General features: G+C 41.5%; 1 protein-coding gene across 2 annotated transcripts; it reads right to left on the reverse strand.

The window, feature by feature from the left end:
• Positions 1–3: 3 nt before the first annotated feature.
• kdm5c (lysine demethylase 5C) lies at positions 4–19,314 on the reverse strand. 2 transcript variants are annotated; one of them, XM_068597181.1, is made up of 29 exons: positions 18,972–19,314; positions 17,108–17,255; positions 16,012–16,089; positions 15,776–15,898; positions 15,498–15,668; positions 15,145–15,279; positions 13,011–13,067; positions 10,689–10,812; positions 10,183–10,457; positions 9,442–9,600; positions 8,761–8,880; positions 8,505–8,663; positions 7,539–7,720; positions 7,217–7,379; positions 7,006–7,125; positions 6,706–6,900; positions 6,342–6,523; positions 6,093–6,217; positions 5,855–6,002; positions 5,691–5,781; positions 5,148–5,530; positions 4,879–5,017; positions 4,578–4,757; positions 3,722–3,850; positions 2,850–3,599; positions 2,697–2,739; positions 2,384–2,583; positions 1,220–1,408; positions 4–1,111 (listed from the first exon to the last, which is right to left on the reverse strand). In XM_068597181.1, the coding sequence occupies exons 2-29, from the start codon at positions 17,249–17,251 to the stop codon at positions 1,103–1,105; spliced, it is 4,773 nt and encodes a 1,590-aa protein (XP_068453282.1). In that variant the 5' UTR covers positions 17,252–17,255; positions 18,972–19,314; the 3' UTR covers positions 4–1,102. The 2 variants fall into 2 exon arrangements, with proteins under 2 accessions (XP_068453282.1, XP_068453283.1); XM_068597182.1 differs by lacking the exon at positions 13,011–13,067.
• Between the last annotated feature and the right edge of the window lie 692 nt (positions 19,315–20,006).

The raw sequence follows: 20,006 nt of genomic DNA on the forward strand, positions 1-20,006 counted from the left end.
GTGTCCTAAACAATTCTAAACCTTTATTTTTCTAACAAGAGTGAAAAGAAACAAAGGCGACATTAAAATGAAAAGTTTATACACAAACTCACGACAACTGTGTGTCTGCAATAGCAATAATAATAATAATAATAATAATAATATTTGAACCCAGGAAACAAAATAAGTCGTGACAAGTTACAGTGAAGTTACCTTAGTTTGCAAAGAGAGAGAACGAGGGAGGGGAAAAAAGGGTGAAATTGAAAGAAAAAGCCAAAAAAAGAGGGGGTCGCTAAAAAAAAAAAAGGAAGAGAAAGAAAAGCATCAAGGGGAGGAAAGGTAGGAGAAAGACAAAGCCAAGAGGTACAGATATCCATTTTGGGAAAGTAGCACCAAAAACATGAATGCCTGTTTTTAACACTTCCCAAAATGTACTCAGTTTTAGTCAAAATGCATGTCCCCTCAAAACGGCATCAAACACGAGATCCAATACAACTAAAAAAATACAAGTGTAACCACGGTGCTGTTGTCAAAGATCAGCAGTCAAAACCTTCTGCTGTACCTCAGCTTCAGGATCCATGCCCAAACAGAACGGTCTAAATACATCCCATAGCTTCTCCACCTTCAACGGGCGGGCTCAAGTGAAGTGAAAACGGCGACTGCCGGTGCCGAGACGGGGCTTCAGTTGAACTAACATGTAATACAGTTGGGATAACGTAGCATACTGACTGACCTCAGAGACAACTCTAGACCCAAGACACTCCTATTGCGGTAAGTCCCACGTCGGTCCAACACATGTCTTAATATGTTCACGGGAGGAAAAATGAGTCCGGGGGAAAAGGTGGAGAATGAAAGGTCGGGTAAGACGGCGAGCCTGAAATAAAAATGAAAAATCAAGACGAGTGAGATATGGCGTGGGTTTGGGACGAGTTGGTGGAGTGTAGACGAAGAGTCATTGCTCTGTTAAGTGTCTGGATGTGTGAATGAGGGACGAGGAGGGACGTAGGGTACAGGGATGGGGATGTCCTGCATCTTTCTATAACTTGTCTTCTGGCACAGAACGCTCCGTCCCTTCGATTCCTCCGACTAATCCGTCTGAACAAGAGATCCGGCGTTGACTATATCACAAAATCTGTCGATAGAGAAAAGGAAGAAAAAAATGTTTATCTCCAATAAAGCGTACGCGTCGAAGCTAAAACAGCAAAGCTGAAAAAGCAAAGAGTTAAAAAGGGGCGGTTACCCCTGGATTGGTCTGGACAGGTAACTGAGGGGCGGGGCTGTGGCTGAGGGAACAGGTTTTCTTTGACTCCGAGGAGTCCAGCGACCGTTCTCCGGCCCCGTCCCCGCTGCCTCCTCGGTGGCTCTTTCGCTTTCGTTTGGAGTCCTTGGCTCGCCCGCGGCTGGTTCGCCTCTGCTCTTCAAGCTCAATCTGAGAGAGAAGAAGACGCGGATATTAGAGAGGAAGCTGAAGACTTCACCAAAAATGTAACAAGAAATAAACACAGCGGCCCATTTTACCACTTCCTCGTAAAAGAAAACGGGAAAAGATTCAATCAGTTGGACTTTTATTCCTGATGCAAGTGACATGAACGCTAATCAAAAAGTACATTCTTGCACATTATCTGCTCATCAAAGTGAATTCCTTTAATTACTCCAGGAAAGAATTATGTTATATATCTCACTTAAATACATAAAAAATTCATCGTATGAGTCATACTTTAACTTGCGGACACTAGCAGTTTTTTTTAATATTGATCCTTTTCGGCATACCCCAGGATGGGTTTGACCACTATTAGCACTATGGAGCAGTCGATATGATATATTTAAGTCAATGGTTTCACACTATTCCACTGGTCCACAATGGCAGTAATGTGCCAACAAGTGCTGCAATGGAGCAGCAACGGAGAAGGAGAAGAAGACGAAGACCGCAAGCAAGTAAACACAAGCTTTTAGGCCAGAAAGGAAGAATATTCAACTTGATGGCTGTGCATCAACAATTAAAACTCAACAATTGTAGCGAATAACCAATTGGGGCTTAGCAATACGGCCACAATAATTTCATATCTCAATAACAAAGTATATCACGATGCAGCAGGTGTTCAATTAATTCAATAAATACAAATGAAAAGTATGGAATATTTTCTTAATTAACAAGACATTTTTTAAATAGAAGTTACGGTCTTGAGCTAGTATAAACCTAGTAGTTAGGTTTGTTGGTGTCTGATTTTTGGACAAATCCAGCGTTGGTGTCATAAGTCTGTCTTTTAGCATCTTGACACCTCAATAAATATATATATATATATATATATATATATATATATATATATATATATATATATATATATATATATATATATATATATATATATATATATATAAAAAGGTCAAAGTTGAGTTTCCTGACCTGAATGAGTGTGCGCAGTGTTTCTCTTTGTGGAACAGAAGCAGCTTGCAGGACTCTGTGGATGATGAGTGTCTGGTCCAAGGACACCTCCAGCAGGTCTCCTTCCAGCTGCAGCTCCTCCAGATGGACTCTGGTGGCTGGTAGAAGCTCCACCACCTGGCCTTTGAGCAAGGGCAGCAGGGGCAGCAGAGAGCTGACGCCTGAGCGGGGAAGTGAGCGGAAGGAAAACGTTGTAAGGACTGGTGTCTTATGGGAGACGTCGCGCAACTCAGTGTTTGACATTTATGTTAAAAATCAAAAGACACCATCTTACCTGTAACGTTGGACTTCTTGCTGATGCCATTTTCACATCCAGCCTGCGGGCAAACACACATTGAATTAAACAGGCAGGTTGGATACGGTGTGATTAGAAAGAAGTGACCACTCTATATATCATATCAAAATAGAGTCAGAATAAGGTATTAACCTGAGTGCCGTTGCTTTCCTTGGTGTTCTTTTTAGGTGAATTCTCGTCCGTCAGATCAATGACTCCTTCCTCGACATCCCCTCCCTCGGAGTCTGACAAAACAATGACCGAGCTCCCCTTTGTCTCCTTTTCCTTTTTCTCCGTTTCACAATGGAGAGTCTCTTTAAGTTCCTGCAGCCGCTGGAGCGCCCGCTGCAGCTCGGGGGTCTCCACCGCCTCCTTGGCTCGGCCCTGCCAGGTGATGGCCCTCTCCGTGAGACACTGCAGCGCCTCTCCCTCGGGCAGACGCACCGGCAGCCTCTGCAGGGCCACGAGCAACGCCAGGATGGTCTCTAGGCGCGGGCGCCGGGATCGCTGGCATCGCGGACACAAGAAGCGCGAGTCCCAGTCCCACCAGCAGAGGGGGTTCCCCGGCGGTCCCGAGGAAGGGAGCAGGGAGGGGGAAGGGACGCAGCCCCCGTGGAACCAGTCCTTACACAGGTGACAGCGGAGCTGAGGCGCCCGCGGCTGACCGGTGCACACGCAAATCGACTGAGGGGGGTTGGTGCAGGCGCGGTTGCCGTTACTGTTCTGCTTTACCGAGTCCTCCGAGTGGCTGGACGTGTCGGTCTCCATCGCGTCCTCCCACCTCCCGTTCTCCTTGTTCTCCTTGCATTTTGAGGAGCTAAGTCCAGATTTGCGCATGTTCAATTTCTGCAATCCCAGTAGTGCCTCCTTTTCCTGGTGCTCCCCTTCTTTGAATGCCAACACCTAGAGAGACAAGGCGCACACACACACACAGCAGGTTCACCCAACAAAACTAGCATGCATTGAAAAAAGCTAAACACTACGAGAGGGAGATTCAAAATAAACAACATGCTTAGTAAACTCACAATTGCGGCAGGGTCCCTCAGGTCGTGAGCGGAGAGGCCCAGAGTGTTGGTATCAGAATCCTCTAATGGCTCATCCAACGGATCCATCTCATCTCGCCGCTCTCTCCTTTTTGCACACGGACATAAAACCTGCGGGGCCACAATGCAGTTTAACGCACGCTCCTCTGAAGGTTGCCTTGTTGTGTACAGATAACTTATCCCTTTGTTCAATGTTGACAGACATTCACTCCATTTAAAGCCGAGGTGGGAAATTTACCAGGAAACAGTTATATTTTTGTTAAAATTCTCTTTACATCTTGACAGCAATCAATAAATCAAATGCTCTGACAAAGAATAAAACAGGATTGACAGCAGGAAACAATGCGGGAAAGAAATATTTTCACATCTTACTCTGAATTCAGGATTCAGTTTTAGCCAAACCTGAGTTCCTGATTGTTGAAACAGTGGAAGACTAATAACCAAGATGTGTTAGCTGAGTAGAATATTTTGTTTCTGTCCAGTTTAAATGAAGTTTGTTTTATGATATGTTAATAAGGCAATTAAGTCAGTTAGGTGGAAAATAGAAACTTGTATTCAGAAGCTGAACTGTTGTATTTTTCAGTTTAGATGCAATAAATCCTTCATTGATGTCTTGTTAGTTTAATCAGAAAAAGCAAAATGGCCGCTTGCATGCAACGCATCCTATTACATGTAGGCACAAGAGAGATTCAGTCAATGTACGCACTGAAAAATTAACATCTTTAGTGAGCTGCATTTACTGTCAGCACTGATTGGACATCCAAATAAATAAAAAAATAAAGTGTCAAACTTTCCCTTGAAGTGAAATATCATTCCACATTTTCTTCGAGTTGCTCACCTCTAGCAGACTGTGCTGACTGCTCTTCTTCAGGAAGGTCTTGGTGGCCTTGTCCCTCCAGGAGTGAGCGCTGGCTACCTGCAGCTCCAGCTGTCTCAACTCCTCCATGAAGACCGGCAAGTCTCTTCCAATAGCCACCAGGCCCTCGAGGTCATCCAGGCACGGGTAATGCTCCCCGTTCTGCAACAAAGAAAAGAAACAATAATGTTACAACATGAAGGTCCAAACATATTTTGCAATTTCCATCTAATTACAAATCACACAATTACAGAGGAAGGAGAATCAAGATTTTTTTTTTTACCTGGATTTCCTCGAGGTCCGTTACCCAGGCGCGTGCTCGAGTGAGACAGTCCTGTAGAGCGAGAATGTTGGGCAGCTTGACTGGAATTAGCTGGGCCTCGTTTACAATTGCCTCCAGAGTAGAGAGAGGATGTTTGTGTCTGGGAGAATAAAACCGTGACAAAGAAATGTTGACGTCATTGAAACGGCATGAACTGGTTCTGAAGCGATGACAAATCCCTGTGGCGTTTGAAGCATTTATCATTTTACGGTTCGACTTGTTTGTCCTACCTTTGCTCGAGGCAGATCTGTGCTTTCTCCTCCCAACGCTCTGCAATCGTGAGAAGCTCCTGAAGCTCCGCCATGGCCGTCTCCACTGACACGCTCTGGGGTACGTTGCAGCCCGATTCCATCAAGTTTCTCAAAACATCCAACATCACCTCCTGCCTTTCTCCTCCCTCGGTGCCAAGGGTGCGCCTCACTTCTGCAAGCCAATGGCTCTGCTCCTTCAGGCCCTGCAGTAAATTACACTCCGGCACCACAACAAGCAGCTTGGCCCCTTGCTCCAACAAAGTCTGCAACTGTTCAGGCGGCGAGGAGTCCCTCCTCCAGTCCCGGTCGTTGGCTAGTAACTGAGCCCGGCTTTGGAAATCCTCCACTGTCCGCAGAACCTCCTTGAAAATCAGATGGTACAGGCGGTAAACGGTAAGTTTATTAAATAAAAATAAGGTACAACTTTTAAGCTGAGAAAATTGTAACATTTATACAGGAAATTGTATAAATTTTGGAAAGATTACATCTGAAAAAGCTAGTTTACTTAGAGTGACATCTCACCTGCACTTCTTCCAGCTGGGCGATCACACACGGCAGGTTCTGCATAGTCTCTACCAAGGATTTCAGCGCTGCCAAGGTCATCTTACTTTCACTAAAAGACAGCAGTACGTAAGTGCATGAAACAGCCCAGTTTGTGTAAATGTTAAGCGGACGTTCTATCTTACTTGGTCTTTGAGTTACTGAGGAGTTCAGTGCTGGTCTGCTGGCAGCGCTCTATGTCTTTAAGAACAGTGTTGAGTTTCCGCAGAAGTTCGTTGTCGGGAAACTTTTTTTCCGTCGCTTCCATCTTCAGCATCTTGAGGTCGTCAATTCCTGCAATTCAATAACCATTTGGTCTCACCGCTTTGTTTTACAACTTTCTTTTGAAACCAAGTTTAAGAAGGAATAATGTTGATTTCTCACCTATCTTGTTTCCTTCTTCCTGCTCAAGTGCCTCTTTCACTCTGTTGGCCCAGGAATCAAAGGACTCGGACCGAACCTTTAATCGATGCAACATGGCTAACAGCTCATCGAGGGTATATCTGTATCTGAAAGTGAAGGGATAAGAGATAAGATTTAATCAGCGAGCAAGAAGAAAGCAAATAGCATTGTCTTGTCTTGTCACTGGAAAACACATGCTTACACACTCACAGCTACACAAAAGATACATACCTGAGGTAGAGTTTTTCAGTGGGGCAGTTGCACAGATCCTGAGTGTGATAGAGGCACACCAATCTATCGGGGCAGTTTGAGCAGGCCAGAGCAGAGAGGAAGCACGTGGTCTTACAATTGTCACACTGTCTCTCATCATCAGGCAGCAGCTCGAATGCCTCTCGCTCGGCTTCAGTGATACCCTGCAGGTGAAACGCACAGGTCGTATGAGACGATCAGATTTTCCGTATTGTCTTTAGACAATACAATGGAAGACGATTCGAGTATGAAACCAAGTGTGACTATTATTCACACATATTAAGGGAAGAAGCGGATAAATAAATAGAGTAACAAACAATCTATAGGATCCCTTTTTGTGTCTCACCCTTTCCATTAGACCCTTTCGCAACTTCCTCTCCTCCTGAACAATAATGAACATTTCTCGGTGTGTCGCTGCAGCCAGGTTGAGGTCGAGTTTCTCGGGGCTGGTAGCCATTTTGCAGGTGAGCTCTTCGTGGGAGAACACACAATACCTTCTCAGACGCCGGTAGTGCTCAATACAAGAACGGCCAGCAGGCAGCTGAGAGGGAGAGAGAGAGAGAGAGAGAGAAGAGGGATGTTGACTATGTGGCCTTGTGAATGATGTGTAATGACAACTTCTGACAGACGGCGTGAACAGACGTACCCAGTCTGCAGTGCAGAAGTTAACGGCTTCGGCAAAGTTATATCCCTGATTGAAGCCGCTGTGGTAGGCTCTGGGGAAGGTGATGACAAACTCGCCAGCACACTGGTTGGTACGAACAACCTGCCAACCACAAACGTAGAAAGTTAATCAAAGAAAACATTTGACTCAGCCATATTTCCGCAGTGTTCATGCGTGTTCATGAGAGACTGACCGGAACACCATGAGACATGAGGATATTGGGGTTCATGATGGTGACCAGCTGGTGCAGGAGGTCAGGTTGACACTCAAACAGCTCTGGCGTCAGCTTCTTCATCACTTCCTCAAGTCGCTCAGCTGCCACAGAGGGAACCCCGTACCACGTCTTGGGTTCACCCCTAGAGATGAGAGTCGGCCACGAAACAGAAAAGTTATACTATTTCACGCAAATTACAATTCAGGCGTCATTATCATATTCGCCAAGTTAAAAAGCTGCAACAGTTTAAAGCTTATGATTACATAAAACCCCCAAAGAATACACAGAAAGGATGCTGTACCAGTGCAGGTAGTTGATGGAGTAGCTCCAGTGATCCTCAATGTGCCAGCAGAAAGCTGAGAACACCATGCCCACGTAAAGCCATGGCACCTTCATCCCAGAGATGTCTCCGTTGATGTGGCACAGGAGCGACTGCTCTAGCACGGGCATCACATTCAGGTTCCAGCCGCTGCGGGCGTATTCCTAAAAACAAACAGAGAAAACAGTGTGCACTCAGAATAAGCACTGGACTAAGATTATGAAAAGATTTTGAAATAACCTGAATACAGGTACCACCTAAACTACACTATTACTTTTTTTTTGAGAACGTTGCACAATCCCTGCGTGTTTTAATCCAGAATAGCTAGTAGGAGATGGTTCAATCAACTTTGAGTATGTTAAATCAGAGTTACAGGAGAAACACGATCCTGCTCACGAGGAAATAAAGATACAATTTCCAATATTGTAGGACTTGTGCTACATCAGTGCAACAAATCATATCATGAGTGATTGAGAAAACCGTTCAATGCTCATACGCGTTTAAGGCTTCATACCGACTTTTATACATTTAAACTGAGATTACACATTTTGTCCAATAAACATTTTAGTGGTACTGCCCTATTAAAAACTGGCAGATTCCTTTTGTGCAGTCAGCGTTGTAAAAAAAGGACACGTTGAGGTTTTATCCTGAGCCAAGAGTGACATAATGCTGTTTAATATTTGAATACGAGGGCGAAAAGTAACTGATTAATCAAACCAGGATTTTGACAGCCAGTAAACCTTTGATGAACCCTTTTATATGAAATAGTCTGCATCGGAGGAAATAAAACAATGCGCATGACTCTTAAGAGGGGAGATGGACAGAAACTAAAGGTTTGTTAAAGAAAAACTACCAGCGAGCAAGTTAGGTTCAGGACTCAGTCTTTATGGTTACTGACCCAGAATTTAACTTCAAGATAACTTTTCACAAAAACAACAATGCGCATACCTCCTCTTCCTTTGTGAGCTCCTTCTTTCCATTGTTCATCGGGAAGCCGCTGCCAAACTCTTTGGAGTGTATGTCCGCCCCATACTCGACGACCACGTCTTCCTCGATGCTACTAACCAACCTCCAGAACTCTCTCTCCACAAGCTCAGTGGGAACCATCTACACACCGACAAACACAAAGGCCAGAGATTTAGTCCCTCATCATCAGAGATGTGCTCCAGAATGAAGAGGTGATGTGCGGTGTGGCTGCGCTTACATGGACAGGCATGTTGAAGTAATCCGCTTTGAAAGCATCTGCCATTTCCCCAAAACTCTGCAGAGTGTACTCTCGAGTAGCCTGTTCAAAGCCAAATGCTTCTGAGGGTTTCTTGCACTCCTGTGAGAGAATCAAAATAAAGATTATTCTTGTGGGTTAGAAGCAACGCAAGCAAACATAGGACGCATGTACAGTGTTTATTGCTTTGATTAGAACTGTGACGAAATATGTTCGTCAACAACTTTTCTTCTCAGACTAAAACAAGACGAAGGCGAGACAACAACGACGTCATTAACACCGACAGGGACGACATCGAACATGCCATTTTGTGGTCAGTCTTCGACGAATGACAGAATGCATTCTTAAATCATTTCACTGTGGTTTTCATCAGATAAGATTAAAAAAGAAAATTGTATGTGAAATAAGTGTGACTAAAATAAAAAAATTTTTTTAGCTAAACGAGATTGATTCAAATATTCAATACAATATGATGAAAAAAGATATCCGTCATAAGATTAAATAGAAACTTTAAAAAAGCAGAAAAAATAAAGTTTTTTTTAAAAATATACTACAACTATGATTCAATCTAATAAGCACTTTTTGTCTAAAAACTAAGGAAGTCAAAAATAGCAGCAAAATGAACACTGATATTGTGTTAAAAATCATAACGTCTTTATTTACCTCTGCCAAACACTTAGGGCAACGCCAGTTGCCTTTGGGAGGATCGGTGAGGGGCGGCAGGAGGCAGTAGGTGTGGTAGTTATCGTCGCAGCCGTCACACAGCAAGAGTTTCTCGTCATCGTCCCCACGACCACACATTCGACACACAAAGGAATCCACCTTAGAAAAAGTAACAAACTAGATTTACCACCTCGACATGGCCTCTGCCAGTCAGTTGTGTTGCTGTTTACATCAATACGTACAAAATATAATTTGTGTGAAATTGGCATATTTAGCAAACTTCTTGAGTTCGGTCCATAAACATGATTTATGAGGCGACGGAGACCTTTGATCACCAAATATGACTCATTTCATCCTTGAGTGCAAGCAGATTTTTTTGGTGCAAAATTTGTAGAAATACAATCAGGCATCCTGTTACATTACAAGATTGGATGGACATTGTGGTCACAGTGACCTTGACCTTCAAAATATAACCAAAATCATAAAGCCACAGCTGTTGCCAGAGCAAAGGCATTAAAGAAAGTACAAAACATCAATTTTAGGGCTTGGAGCCAAGACGCGTGCAGACAACCACGGTGCCCTATGAAGCACTGAAGTGGTACAATTCAACAAAACATAAAAATCAGATTGTGGAGTTACAATTCTGTCAAATAAAAAGGTTCATGGTAGTTTAAAATTCAATTTAGTTATGTTGATCTCAACTTTTGTCAGCCAACTGAGTGCATTCTCTGGACTACTTACAGCCTGCGGGTTATTGAGGTTGCGTCTGAGCCTCATGGTCATTTTGGTACACGGTCCCTCTGTAACTTCTCCCTCCTCTTTTTTACTGGTCTCGACCACCGGTTCTTCCTTCTTCACTTCCGTCTTCACTGTGATGGTCGGAGGCGGCGGTTGGGGGCTGGATGTCCCCCCGTCACTCGGCTTCTCTTGAGGTTCCACTGGCTCCGCTTTGACTGCGGTATCACCGGGCGCAGGAGACGAACTGGCCTTGATAGTGACAGTTTGAGGCAGCTCATCTTAAAAAAAAAAAAAAAAAATGGGGAGAAAGAAGTGTTTTTTTATATTTTATAGGGCTTCAACTTGGCATAATTGAATACTTTTGTCTTAGTCGATTTAAAAATAATTGTTGTGATGCCTCCAAATTTCCTGGTCCCTCAACGTTGCCGTTACTACATTTATAGACCTTGTAGGTTTAACTAAATGTGTCTAACGTGGTGTTGAATTTAGGTTGTGGTCATGCGTCTTACCTTTCTTCCTGATGCCTTTGTACCTTGCCACAAGTCCAAGTCCCATCATCTTTGGCCCCGCGCCATAGATCTGAAGCTTCTTCAGTTCCGGGTTCTTCTCGATGTCTTCCTCTGTCGGCTCGGGCTGTGGATGAAAAGTACATTTTCGTTACGAAGGCAAAGACTAAACAGCAACCGCTCTCAAAACGCACACAACCAAGCAAGGATCTCGGCCAAATGCAGAAGAAAAAACAGCACTGCCATCACACAAGGAGGGATTATGCTCGGTGAGAAATTAACAAAAAGTTAGCAGAGATCACAGTGAAAGCCTAAATATTAAGACCCACCACCAGAACACAGAATCACCAGAGGTTGCAATCATATAGTTAGAGTTATGTATTATTTAAAATTTGTAAATAATTGAGTGGTTTTTTTTGCCAAAAGTTGTTTCCTGTTCCAATCACATTGCATGTTTGGCTCAACAGTGAGACAACTGCATTCACAAAAATATTGAATGTGCATTTATTTTAGTTTTTTTAAAGTGGTCCTTGATCTGTCCCTTATTTGAAGTCAAACCTCAAAAACTGCTTTGACCCGTCACAACTTAAGTGGTCTCGACAGACACGGCTGCATTGTTAGAGATCATAATCACATTTCCTTTTACCTTCTACTATTAAAAGGGCATATTCTGACTTTTCTTTTTTACCGTAATCAGCTAAATACCTTGTTTTTTCGCAGCCTTAGGATGTGTGGAGACATCGAATGAAATACTGTCAAAGGTTTAACGCTCTTTTGAAACATTTCTGGTATTTTGTTTACAAACATTAGTTAAACACAATATTAATGACACTTGACAGTTTTGTAGTGAATGATTTCTCATTTTAGACTTCCTCCCTTCTATTAAATTATTTTTGCGCTGCACTTTTGGACTCTAGTTCCAGCCTTCCATATGATTGCAAACAGTAAACACAAGTCATGTGTAATCACCAAAGTAGACAGAAACACAGAAGGTCTTAACGTCACTTTCAATAATCAGTCAGCAGATCAAAAAAGCAAATAAAAAGGTTCCAACTCAGAGCTTCTTCTCTTAACGTCAATGTAAGGTGCTTTTAAGCATGCAGTCAGAATGTAACCTGTATTCCCAAAACAAGAAAATACATGTATGCAAGTCATGACAACTTTAGTGCCATCTGAGGCACAAAAACTCGGCAGATACAATGCCACAAAAGATAACATTCAAGAATACCTTGCCCAAGCTGGATTATGAAAGAAGCATGTGTGTGTTTGACTTCACCACCTGTATGCAATTGCACGCTCTTCAGTCCTGCAAAAGTAACTTTGGCTGCCCAGACATTGTTTTATAACTTGTGTAGATTAAAAATAAAAAAAGGCCCCTTCCAATGGCATCCAAACATTAGTGATTCAAGGACTAAAGAAGTTCGATATGGAGTGGAAGCACGAGAGACAACAAATCAGATCAGCAGGGGGTTGATGCTGGAGGACAATCAAACAACCAAACCTCCAAAGACTTCGATTTTTCAGTGATTTAAGACTTTGATATTTTACTGCCTATCATCTGACTATGGTACCCTGAAAGTAAAGCCTGATCAAATTAAACCTGCCAGAGTTCTTCTGTGTAGGTGCACTTGAAAGTGAACGCATGCAGCCACACTGGTAGCTGCTGTAGTGAGAAGTCTGAAAGGCAAAACAGCAGGAGGCACACAGACAGCTCAGCGACAAAGCATTTCAAGCCAAGTGCCACCACAGAGAGAGAGTGAGAGTGCGAGCGAGAGAGCATGGGTGAATGAGAAAGCTGGAGAGTGAATCTGCAGACCAGAAAAGTATGTTTAATAATTGAGGATTAACTAAAAGTGAGTGCAATTTAGGATATTTAACATTTTTAAACATTGGCACATGAATCCAAATGTATTATAGCTATTAAATACACACTGACAAGGATCCAAAACACCTTTGTCAAATATTAAAATACAAACTGCCGAAATGGGCCAGGGAGATCTTCCTCTGTGTTCATTGTCTGGTCAACATCTGGGAGATGATGGTGATTTAATGAGTAGCATTACTTGTCATTGCAATGCCAGTTTTGAATGGCTTTTGAAAAAGTATGCAACAGTCATATGACCCGAGCAAGGGTTAGGAAGTGTTATTGCATGTAAATGAAAATGTTTCAGTGGTTAGTAAAAGAATAAAAATAAACCACAAAAACAACCACTTGTAGAAAACTTCAGAGGGGTGAGGTGGTGTAGGAGAAGAGGCAGGAAGAGAGAAAGAGAGAGAGGGAGGAGAGAGGGCGGAAGTGGAGCTCATATGCTCGAGAGGCAGTACCGCAGAGATGAGTTGAGAGCCAGTGGTGAGAGGATGGGGGGCCAGATCCTCTGGACCCTGCAAAGGGGAGACAACAACAGCAACAATAAACTAAGACAAGAGGAAAAAAAAGATGAGAGAGGAATGAAGAGAGCCACTAGTCTTCACTGGGACACATTGAGGAATTATGTGGATATAGATACTAAAATATCTCTTACAAATTCCACATTAAGTTCATTTTTGGTATTTATATATAGTATTTCTTTGGATGGGATTGCATAATTTAAAATCTGTTTGGTTCAGTTTGCAAATCAATACTCCAGCATGTTAATTGACAAATGTGGATACATTTCAGCATTTATTTTTAAAACAAGCTGAACAATTCAAAATCATTATCTCAGCCTTGACCGTACAAGGTGCTGCCAGGTGAGTCAGCTGTCACATCAAACTGATTTATTCTAAAAAAAAAAGAAAAAAAAAAGGGAGAGATGTGGCACCAAACAGAAATGTGGCTAGAAAGGTGTTTGGAAATGTTTGCTGACAAGCAGGGTCCGAAATTAATAGTTAATTTCTGACATGGATGATACGTTTTTTGCCATAGACGATATTTGTAGTCCAGCTCTGCATTTATAGCCAGAATCTTTAGGCAACAGGATATGTTTTAGCATCAAAAGTGTTCTGGTTTCAGTTTGTTTAGCGGGTGATATGTTCAAGCAGGCTTTGGTTGGTAAACTCTCCTTATGGAGCGCAAAAGAGGCAGAAAACATAAGCTGAAACATACTGAAAGTATGACGACTAGGTCATTAATAACAACTTGTTGATCAGGGGGTTTGGGGCAGAAGGTTAGGTTGCATGTCACAGGCATGAGAAAACAGAATGAGGGCCAGTCCAGAAGTTGCATTGCTTAAAAAGAAAATCGTGGAACAAAAATAATTTTGTGTCTACCAGTGAGATGGAAAGAAGTGGATGAACAAAGCAGAAACAAAAGTAACGGCACAGAGACAAAACAGCACAGTTAAGCAAAGCAGCATGGCGGGATGGAGAGTAAGCAAGCAGGGATGCGCGCCGAGTGTCACATCTTCCAGACCCGAACACTAAACACGGCGAACAAGGGCACATGGATAAGCACAGAAAAAAGTTAATAACATGACAGAAGGTACACTCAAAAAGATTGTCATCCAACAAACACTGAAGTTGTTGGCTTGAGTTTCTGCCCGCCTGCAATGATGGAAGCTCTGTCGTTATTCATTTGGCTAAACGACAGGCAGATAGTAAACTATTAGATGATCATAACGCTTTACAGAGTTAGCAAACATGGTGAAAGCGGCCAGCTTTCTATGTTTGTTGTCCAAGTCAGATCATCAAATAGCAAGCATACATCTATTTCTTCTGAGGTTTAAAGTCCTGGAAAATAACCTGCAGAATTCTCTCAATTACAACATAAAAAACACACCGTTGTTTGGCAATAAATTAGTGGAAATCAATGCATGTTAAAATTAAAGTGTTATTATTAGTCTGATCCTACACAGAAAAATACAAATAATATAATTAGTGGCAATGGCTTTGATGTGTGATTTAAGTTCTGTGGAAAACCATCATTCACAATGTCATCATAGGTCAGAACCGCCTGCTTATGTGGTTGTTAAAAGCAATATGAATGACCTAATAAACAATGTATAGGCGATACAAAAAGAATCCCTCTAAATCATCACTTATGACCCACAAGAAGTGTGTGGCGGTGTCTCTGCCCTCATTCAATCAAAATCCGGCACCTTACCGCAGGTTTCTGAGGGTGTGGTTATGTTTATTTGCACTTTCAGACGTAACCACCATGAAACAATAATAAAATGATGTTTTATTCTTCTGATTCATGGCTTTGTTTTCACAAACACCGGTCCCTCTCTTTGTCACTACTTAAAACAAATTCCTCTGAGAGATTAGTTGCACAATACTCAAACCCAATCTTTGCGTTATTGAAAAGCAGCTGTAACAATTTTTATTTATTTCTGAATGATTTTGAGACAGCAGTGTGCATGCAGAAATGTGATCCCAAAAGTATATATAAATGACCAAATCACAGCTCGGTATAGGTTTAGTGGTCATAGAGGTATGCAAATTTATTGAATGACAAGTACGCATAGAAAGTGTCACTCACATCAGGCTGGCAACGGTTTGCTCTGCGTCCATAACCGTTCATTTTGGATGGTTGCACAGACTGTCGCAGGGGGATGGAGTGTGGCTTATACTCTTTATCCACTTCTTCTCCATCATAGTGCTTTGGCTTGCAATGCTAGAAATGAAATAAAGAGAGTTTAAATGAAAACACACGTGCAAATAAAAATATATGTGTATGATGTACCGACTTTTGAGTCTGACCAAAATAATGTGAACAATACATCAAATAGTTTCTTAGCTACTCTTCACATAGAGACTAGTTAACAGTGTTATTTATTAACATATCACCCCTTGTAACACAAAGTGGACAAACAAGAATGTGTAGAGATATACCGGCAAGCTGGCACCAGAATGGAACACTTCAAAGGGGTAGACGATCCTCTCATAGTGCGAGCGCAGCAGAGAACCAATATTCTTGCCTGGAGGGTAGCCAAGCCTCTGGGCCACACGAGCCCAGCGCCGTTCCTTACAGACCATCTCAAAACCGCCTTCATCTGTCACAATCTAGAAGAGAAAAGCTTGTTTAAAAATAAAAAAAATCATATCTAAGGAACAAAAACATCTAGCTTAAAACATACTTTTAAAGTACAAACAATGAATAGAATACCCACCCGTGAGAGGCTGAAAAGATCAAGGATGCGCCTTTCAATATGTGGGATTTTCAAAGAGGATGCCTGGACCTCCCAAAACCTGGCGATGCGGTCCAAGTAATTAAGTTTCACTCTGGTCTCCGCCTAAAATGAGATGATTGAGGGATCACCATGAGTATGATGGCAAATTCCATTGACAGCTTCAATTATCTACCAACAATGTACAATTTAAAAAAGGGAAAATAGAGAAAACTTACCTCCAACTCGTTAAGCCTCTGGATGCGGGGTGTGAACCGGAAGGTATCCAGCTCCACTGAAAACGGTGGTTGCCAGTCCTATTTGGAAGCAAAGACAATGCAATTATACTTCTACGCCTATAAGCTAAAAAAACAACACCGCGTGAATTTTATGCTTTGACGTTGACCTCTAAAATTACATTTTTGCTTCAATGGTGACCTCTAAAAATCAAGGAGCTTACCAAAAATAGATGAATATAGACATGAGAGGTAAATGAAATAGGGTCCTTAGTTTGGACTTAACCCTGGTTTAACTTTGGCTTAAAGGCTCAAGAACTTTTCACCGTTTTCACCCAGAAGGATACCTAAGGTCGCCTACTCCAGAACAATTGAAATTCACATTATCAACAATTCAAGGTCTTCATCCTCACCAATTAGTTCAGAACAAATGATAATTCCCAAAGATCTTAACCTGGAAAATACGAATAGGAAAACTGCACCGTCAGTAGAACTACTAATATACATGATTATGTCCACCAAGCCCTAAAGATGAGCAGTGATGAGGTTTTAATTTACACTCCATTTGCCTTTTTTCCTACAGTAATCCTCTGTTATCTACTGCGAAAACATTTTGTTCAAAAGTTTTAATCTGCAGTGAAACTCATAATTATGTAATTATATCTGAATTAAATCTGTACAAATGACAGCTAATCATAGTGTTATGAGAGAAAAACTAATTGTAATTTGTGGATTATAAATGAGATTAAACATACATATAAATATTGTTCTGTGGAGAGTTTGTAAATTACTTCCTGTGTCTGTTTTTACAGCTACTTTGTGTATGAATGTTCTACAAATTAAATCCTGCTGTATCATTATCTGTGATAGTGTCTTTCAAACAACACAAACATCAACAGGAATCAGTTATTTGAGCTCATCTTATATCATCTATTTATGGTGATAATGCACATAACGTTGTCATTGTCAGGACTAAGAGCGAGTCCATGCACCTTTTACTGAGTACTTCTAAACATTTTAAACCAAAACCACGGTACAAATAAAATACAGTGAGCATGTCATTTTTTTTAACATATTTCAAACATAAGCAAATATTTACTGGTGGAGGTCGGATTTTGCAGATTCCAGACTTCTCGGCAATTGGACGAATCTTGGCGATGTAGCCCAGAGGGTCTTGAAACTCTTCCCATGTTGGTTCAAATACTGGACACTCCGGAGGAGGTAAAAACTCTTCCCCTTCCATTGCCCTGATGACAAAAAGATTGGCAATACAAAACAAGTCAATGGACTATAATAGACTCACTTATAAGCAGCAACAATACAGCCTTTCAGAAAGCAGTTTGTATGCAACTCTTGTTTTTCATTTGTAGATAATAATAGTCTAAAACCCCTGAAGCCGAGCATACGTTGGATTTTGCTTTTTTCTGAATTGATCTACATTTTCTTTGTGACTTATTGAGCTCCAGATACCCAAGGCAGTTCAGAGTGCAGGAAAAACACAAAGTTGAATAAACCACGTACTTTTCTGACGAGTATGTTCATGGAGCAACATTTTGTCTTCAAATATGCCAAACATTCATGAAACCCATATTTTTCAAAAAATGTAAACGGAAACACATTGAACAAAGACGATGTTAAGTTAACATCTTATCTTAATTCAATAAGTAAAATAGATCAATGTATAAGAACATAACAATAAAATCACAGAGCTATTTGTTTACTCTCGCTACTTCCTGGTCTAACATAGCATTGTACTGTTGTCAGCTTTAAATATATGGGCATAAGTTCCCCTGCATGTTTAGTAATGTATAATTGACCATCAAACTTTACATAATAGCAAATACCAAGAGACATAGATAATCCCAGGATGAGGCTTTTCTTTTATCCCTGTGGTCCTTGTTAAAGACCCCTCCCCCAACAACGGACACAACAAAACAAATGCCATGCTCAATTGAACCAACAAGGGCTCGGGTGGAAAAGGGCAAAAGTTTTAAGTGCTGTTTTATCAAAACCAGAATTGAGCCACAATCCTGTTTTCTTCTTCTTTTCGTGCTACAGTTTGCACTTGAGAAACACACATTGCTTTGAGTAACGTGTTTGCACACAAGACTTCATTTAAAGTATCTTATTATATTTTTTTTCTGGGGCATTACGTATTCATTAACATCCACTTAATTCTGGAATTTTAGTGGCATGCGTGTCATTTATCTGATTCTTCATAGGCCTTCAGACAAACAATGGCGTGAAGGCCATGAACCCAAAAAGGTATCGGAGGCCATCACTACTCCAAAGTAGGCTGGACTGGCTAAATTAATACGCTTTAAAGAGACGCATGACAATACATAAACAACCACTCAAATACAATATCCAAATGGTGCCATTTAAATGTCAATGTCCATCTTATTACTATTACTCAACAATACACATTTGTTAACTGGCAACTGTTAGCTAACCTAACTACTAGCTAGTAAACTTTGACGTTCAAACTAACCATACCTTCCGGCGATAGCGTTAACAAAACAAGTAAGAAAAACGAAAATGTATCCATTTAAATTACTTATAGTGGGTAAGCTAGGTGTCATTAATTTCTTCGGCCAACGGTGAAGTCTATTTCAGGCTATTGTTCAGCCACCAGAGGAGATAACGCCACTTCCAGCTAACGTTAGCATCGAGGCCTCCACTTTTTCTCCCATCACCTCCTCCGGGTTTAGGACACTAGCTAACTAGCATGGTTAGCTATTCGTTGACTGGGAGAAGAAAAAAAAATCACCAATATGAACGCAGACCAGCTATCCCGAGCTTACACACTGAACCAGACCTGTGCTAATGAACCAAATAGTTAACGTTATTCACGCACATGTAACATTTTCTATGTGGAACCAGAAATACCACATGTAGTATATTTGTTGCCCACCCCCCCATTTTTTAAAACTACAATGTCACGTTGCGTTCCCGTAACTGACCCGAAGACACCTCGATGTCCCGGGGTGTGATAGGGCCGGTGGCCGCTCTCCTTCCTCTGTTGTTGTGATGACTGCTGGTGAGCTAACGTCGGCCAGCTGTGCTCGGGCCAGTCGGCTAACTGGCGGAGCAAAGTTCACCGTGTTTTCCGCCTCAGTCCTCCATAAACTCCGTTTTGTCAAACACACGAGTTCACAACATGGACGGCAGTTGTTCGTTTAATAGCAAGCGAGGGTCTAAACTTCATCAATTAAGTCGTTATCAATCATTTCCCGACCAACATCATCACTCTCTTCAAGCCATCCTATCTTTCTTGATGAGACGCCATCTTAGTTTTTTTCTCACGACCGAAGCACAACCTCGAATCTTCACATCACGTACCTCACGTTTACTCCCTGAAAGTAGTGCCCACGTACGCCATCACGAGTCATGGAGCTGCAACTGTGACCGTCGTGAAGTCGTTGCGTAAGGAGACTTGACAGTGCAAGCATACGCTCATTACAAATATAAAATGTAAATTATTTTAATTTGTATTTCAAATAAACCATCGTATACAAATAAAACGGGACGCTTTTTTGTACCGTGTGGTCGAGGTGAAGTGAATATATATATATATATATATATATATATATATATATATATATATATATATATATATATATATATATATATATATACACACGCACACGCTTACCTCTCTATGCACTGCATTCGATGGAAATTCACCCAGCCTCTAAATAAAAAAAAAATAGCATACAGTGTAATTGAGTCCATGAGTACATTTTACCACTCATTGTTCCAGATTATTTATGAATACTGTATGGCTTATTGGCAATGTGCACAACAGTATTGTAATTATGTATCCAAATTTGACAAAATAGGTAGTTAAATAAGAGATTGTGTGGAATTTAAATACTGTGAAATCAATTGGTTACAGGAAGCCCCATATATAGGCGTCCCATTGTGTGTGTGTGTGTGTGTGTGTGTGTGTGTGTGTGTGTGTGTGTGTGTGTGTGTGGTATTATGCAACATTACAA

This window comes from Clinocottus analis, unplaced genomic scaffold (assembly GCF_023055335.1).
Source record: "Clinocottus analis isolate CAN_PGR_092001 unplaced genomic scaffold, fCliAna1.0.p SCAF_4, whole genome shotgun sequence".
NCBI lineage: Eukaryota > Metazoa > Chordata > Actinopteri > Perciformes > Cottidae > Clinocottus > Clinocottus analis.

Excerpts from the sequence above, each read along its gene's own strand:
- kdm5c (XM_068597181.1), bottom strand. The coding sequence starts at position 17,251 with ATGGAAGGGGAAGAGTTTTTACCTCCTCCGGAGTGTCCAGTATTTGAA. Across the intron at positions 16,090-17,107 it reads GCAAAATCCGACCTCCACCA|GACTGGCAACCACCGTTTTC; the intron begins GTAAATATTTGC and ends GCTTCCAAATAG. Across the intron at positions 5,018-5,147 it reads CAGATCTGCCTCGAGCAAAG|ACACAAACATCCTCTCTCTA; the intron begins GTAGGACAAACA and ends TTATTCTCCCAG.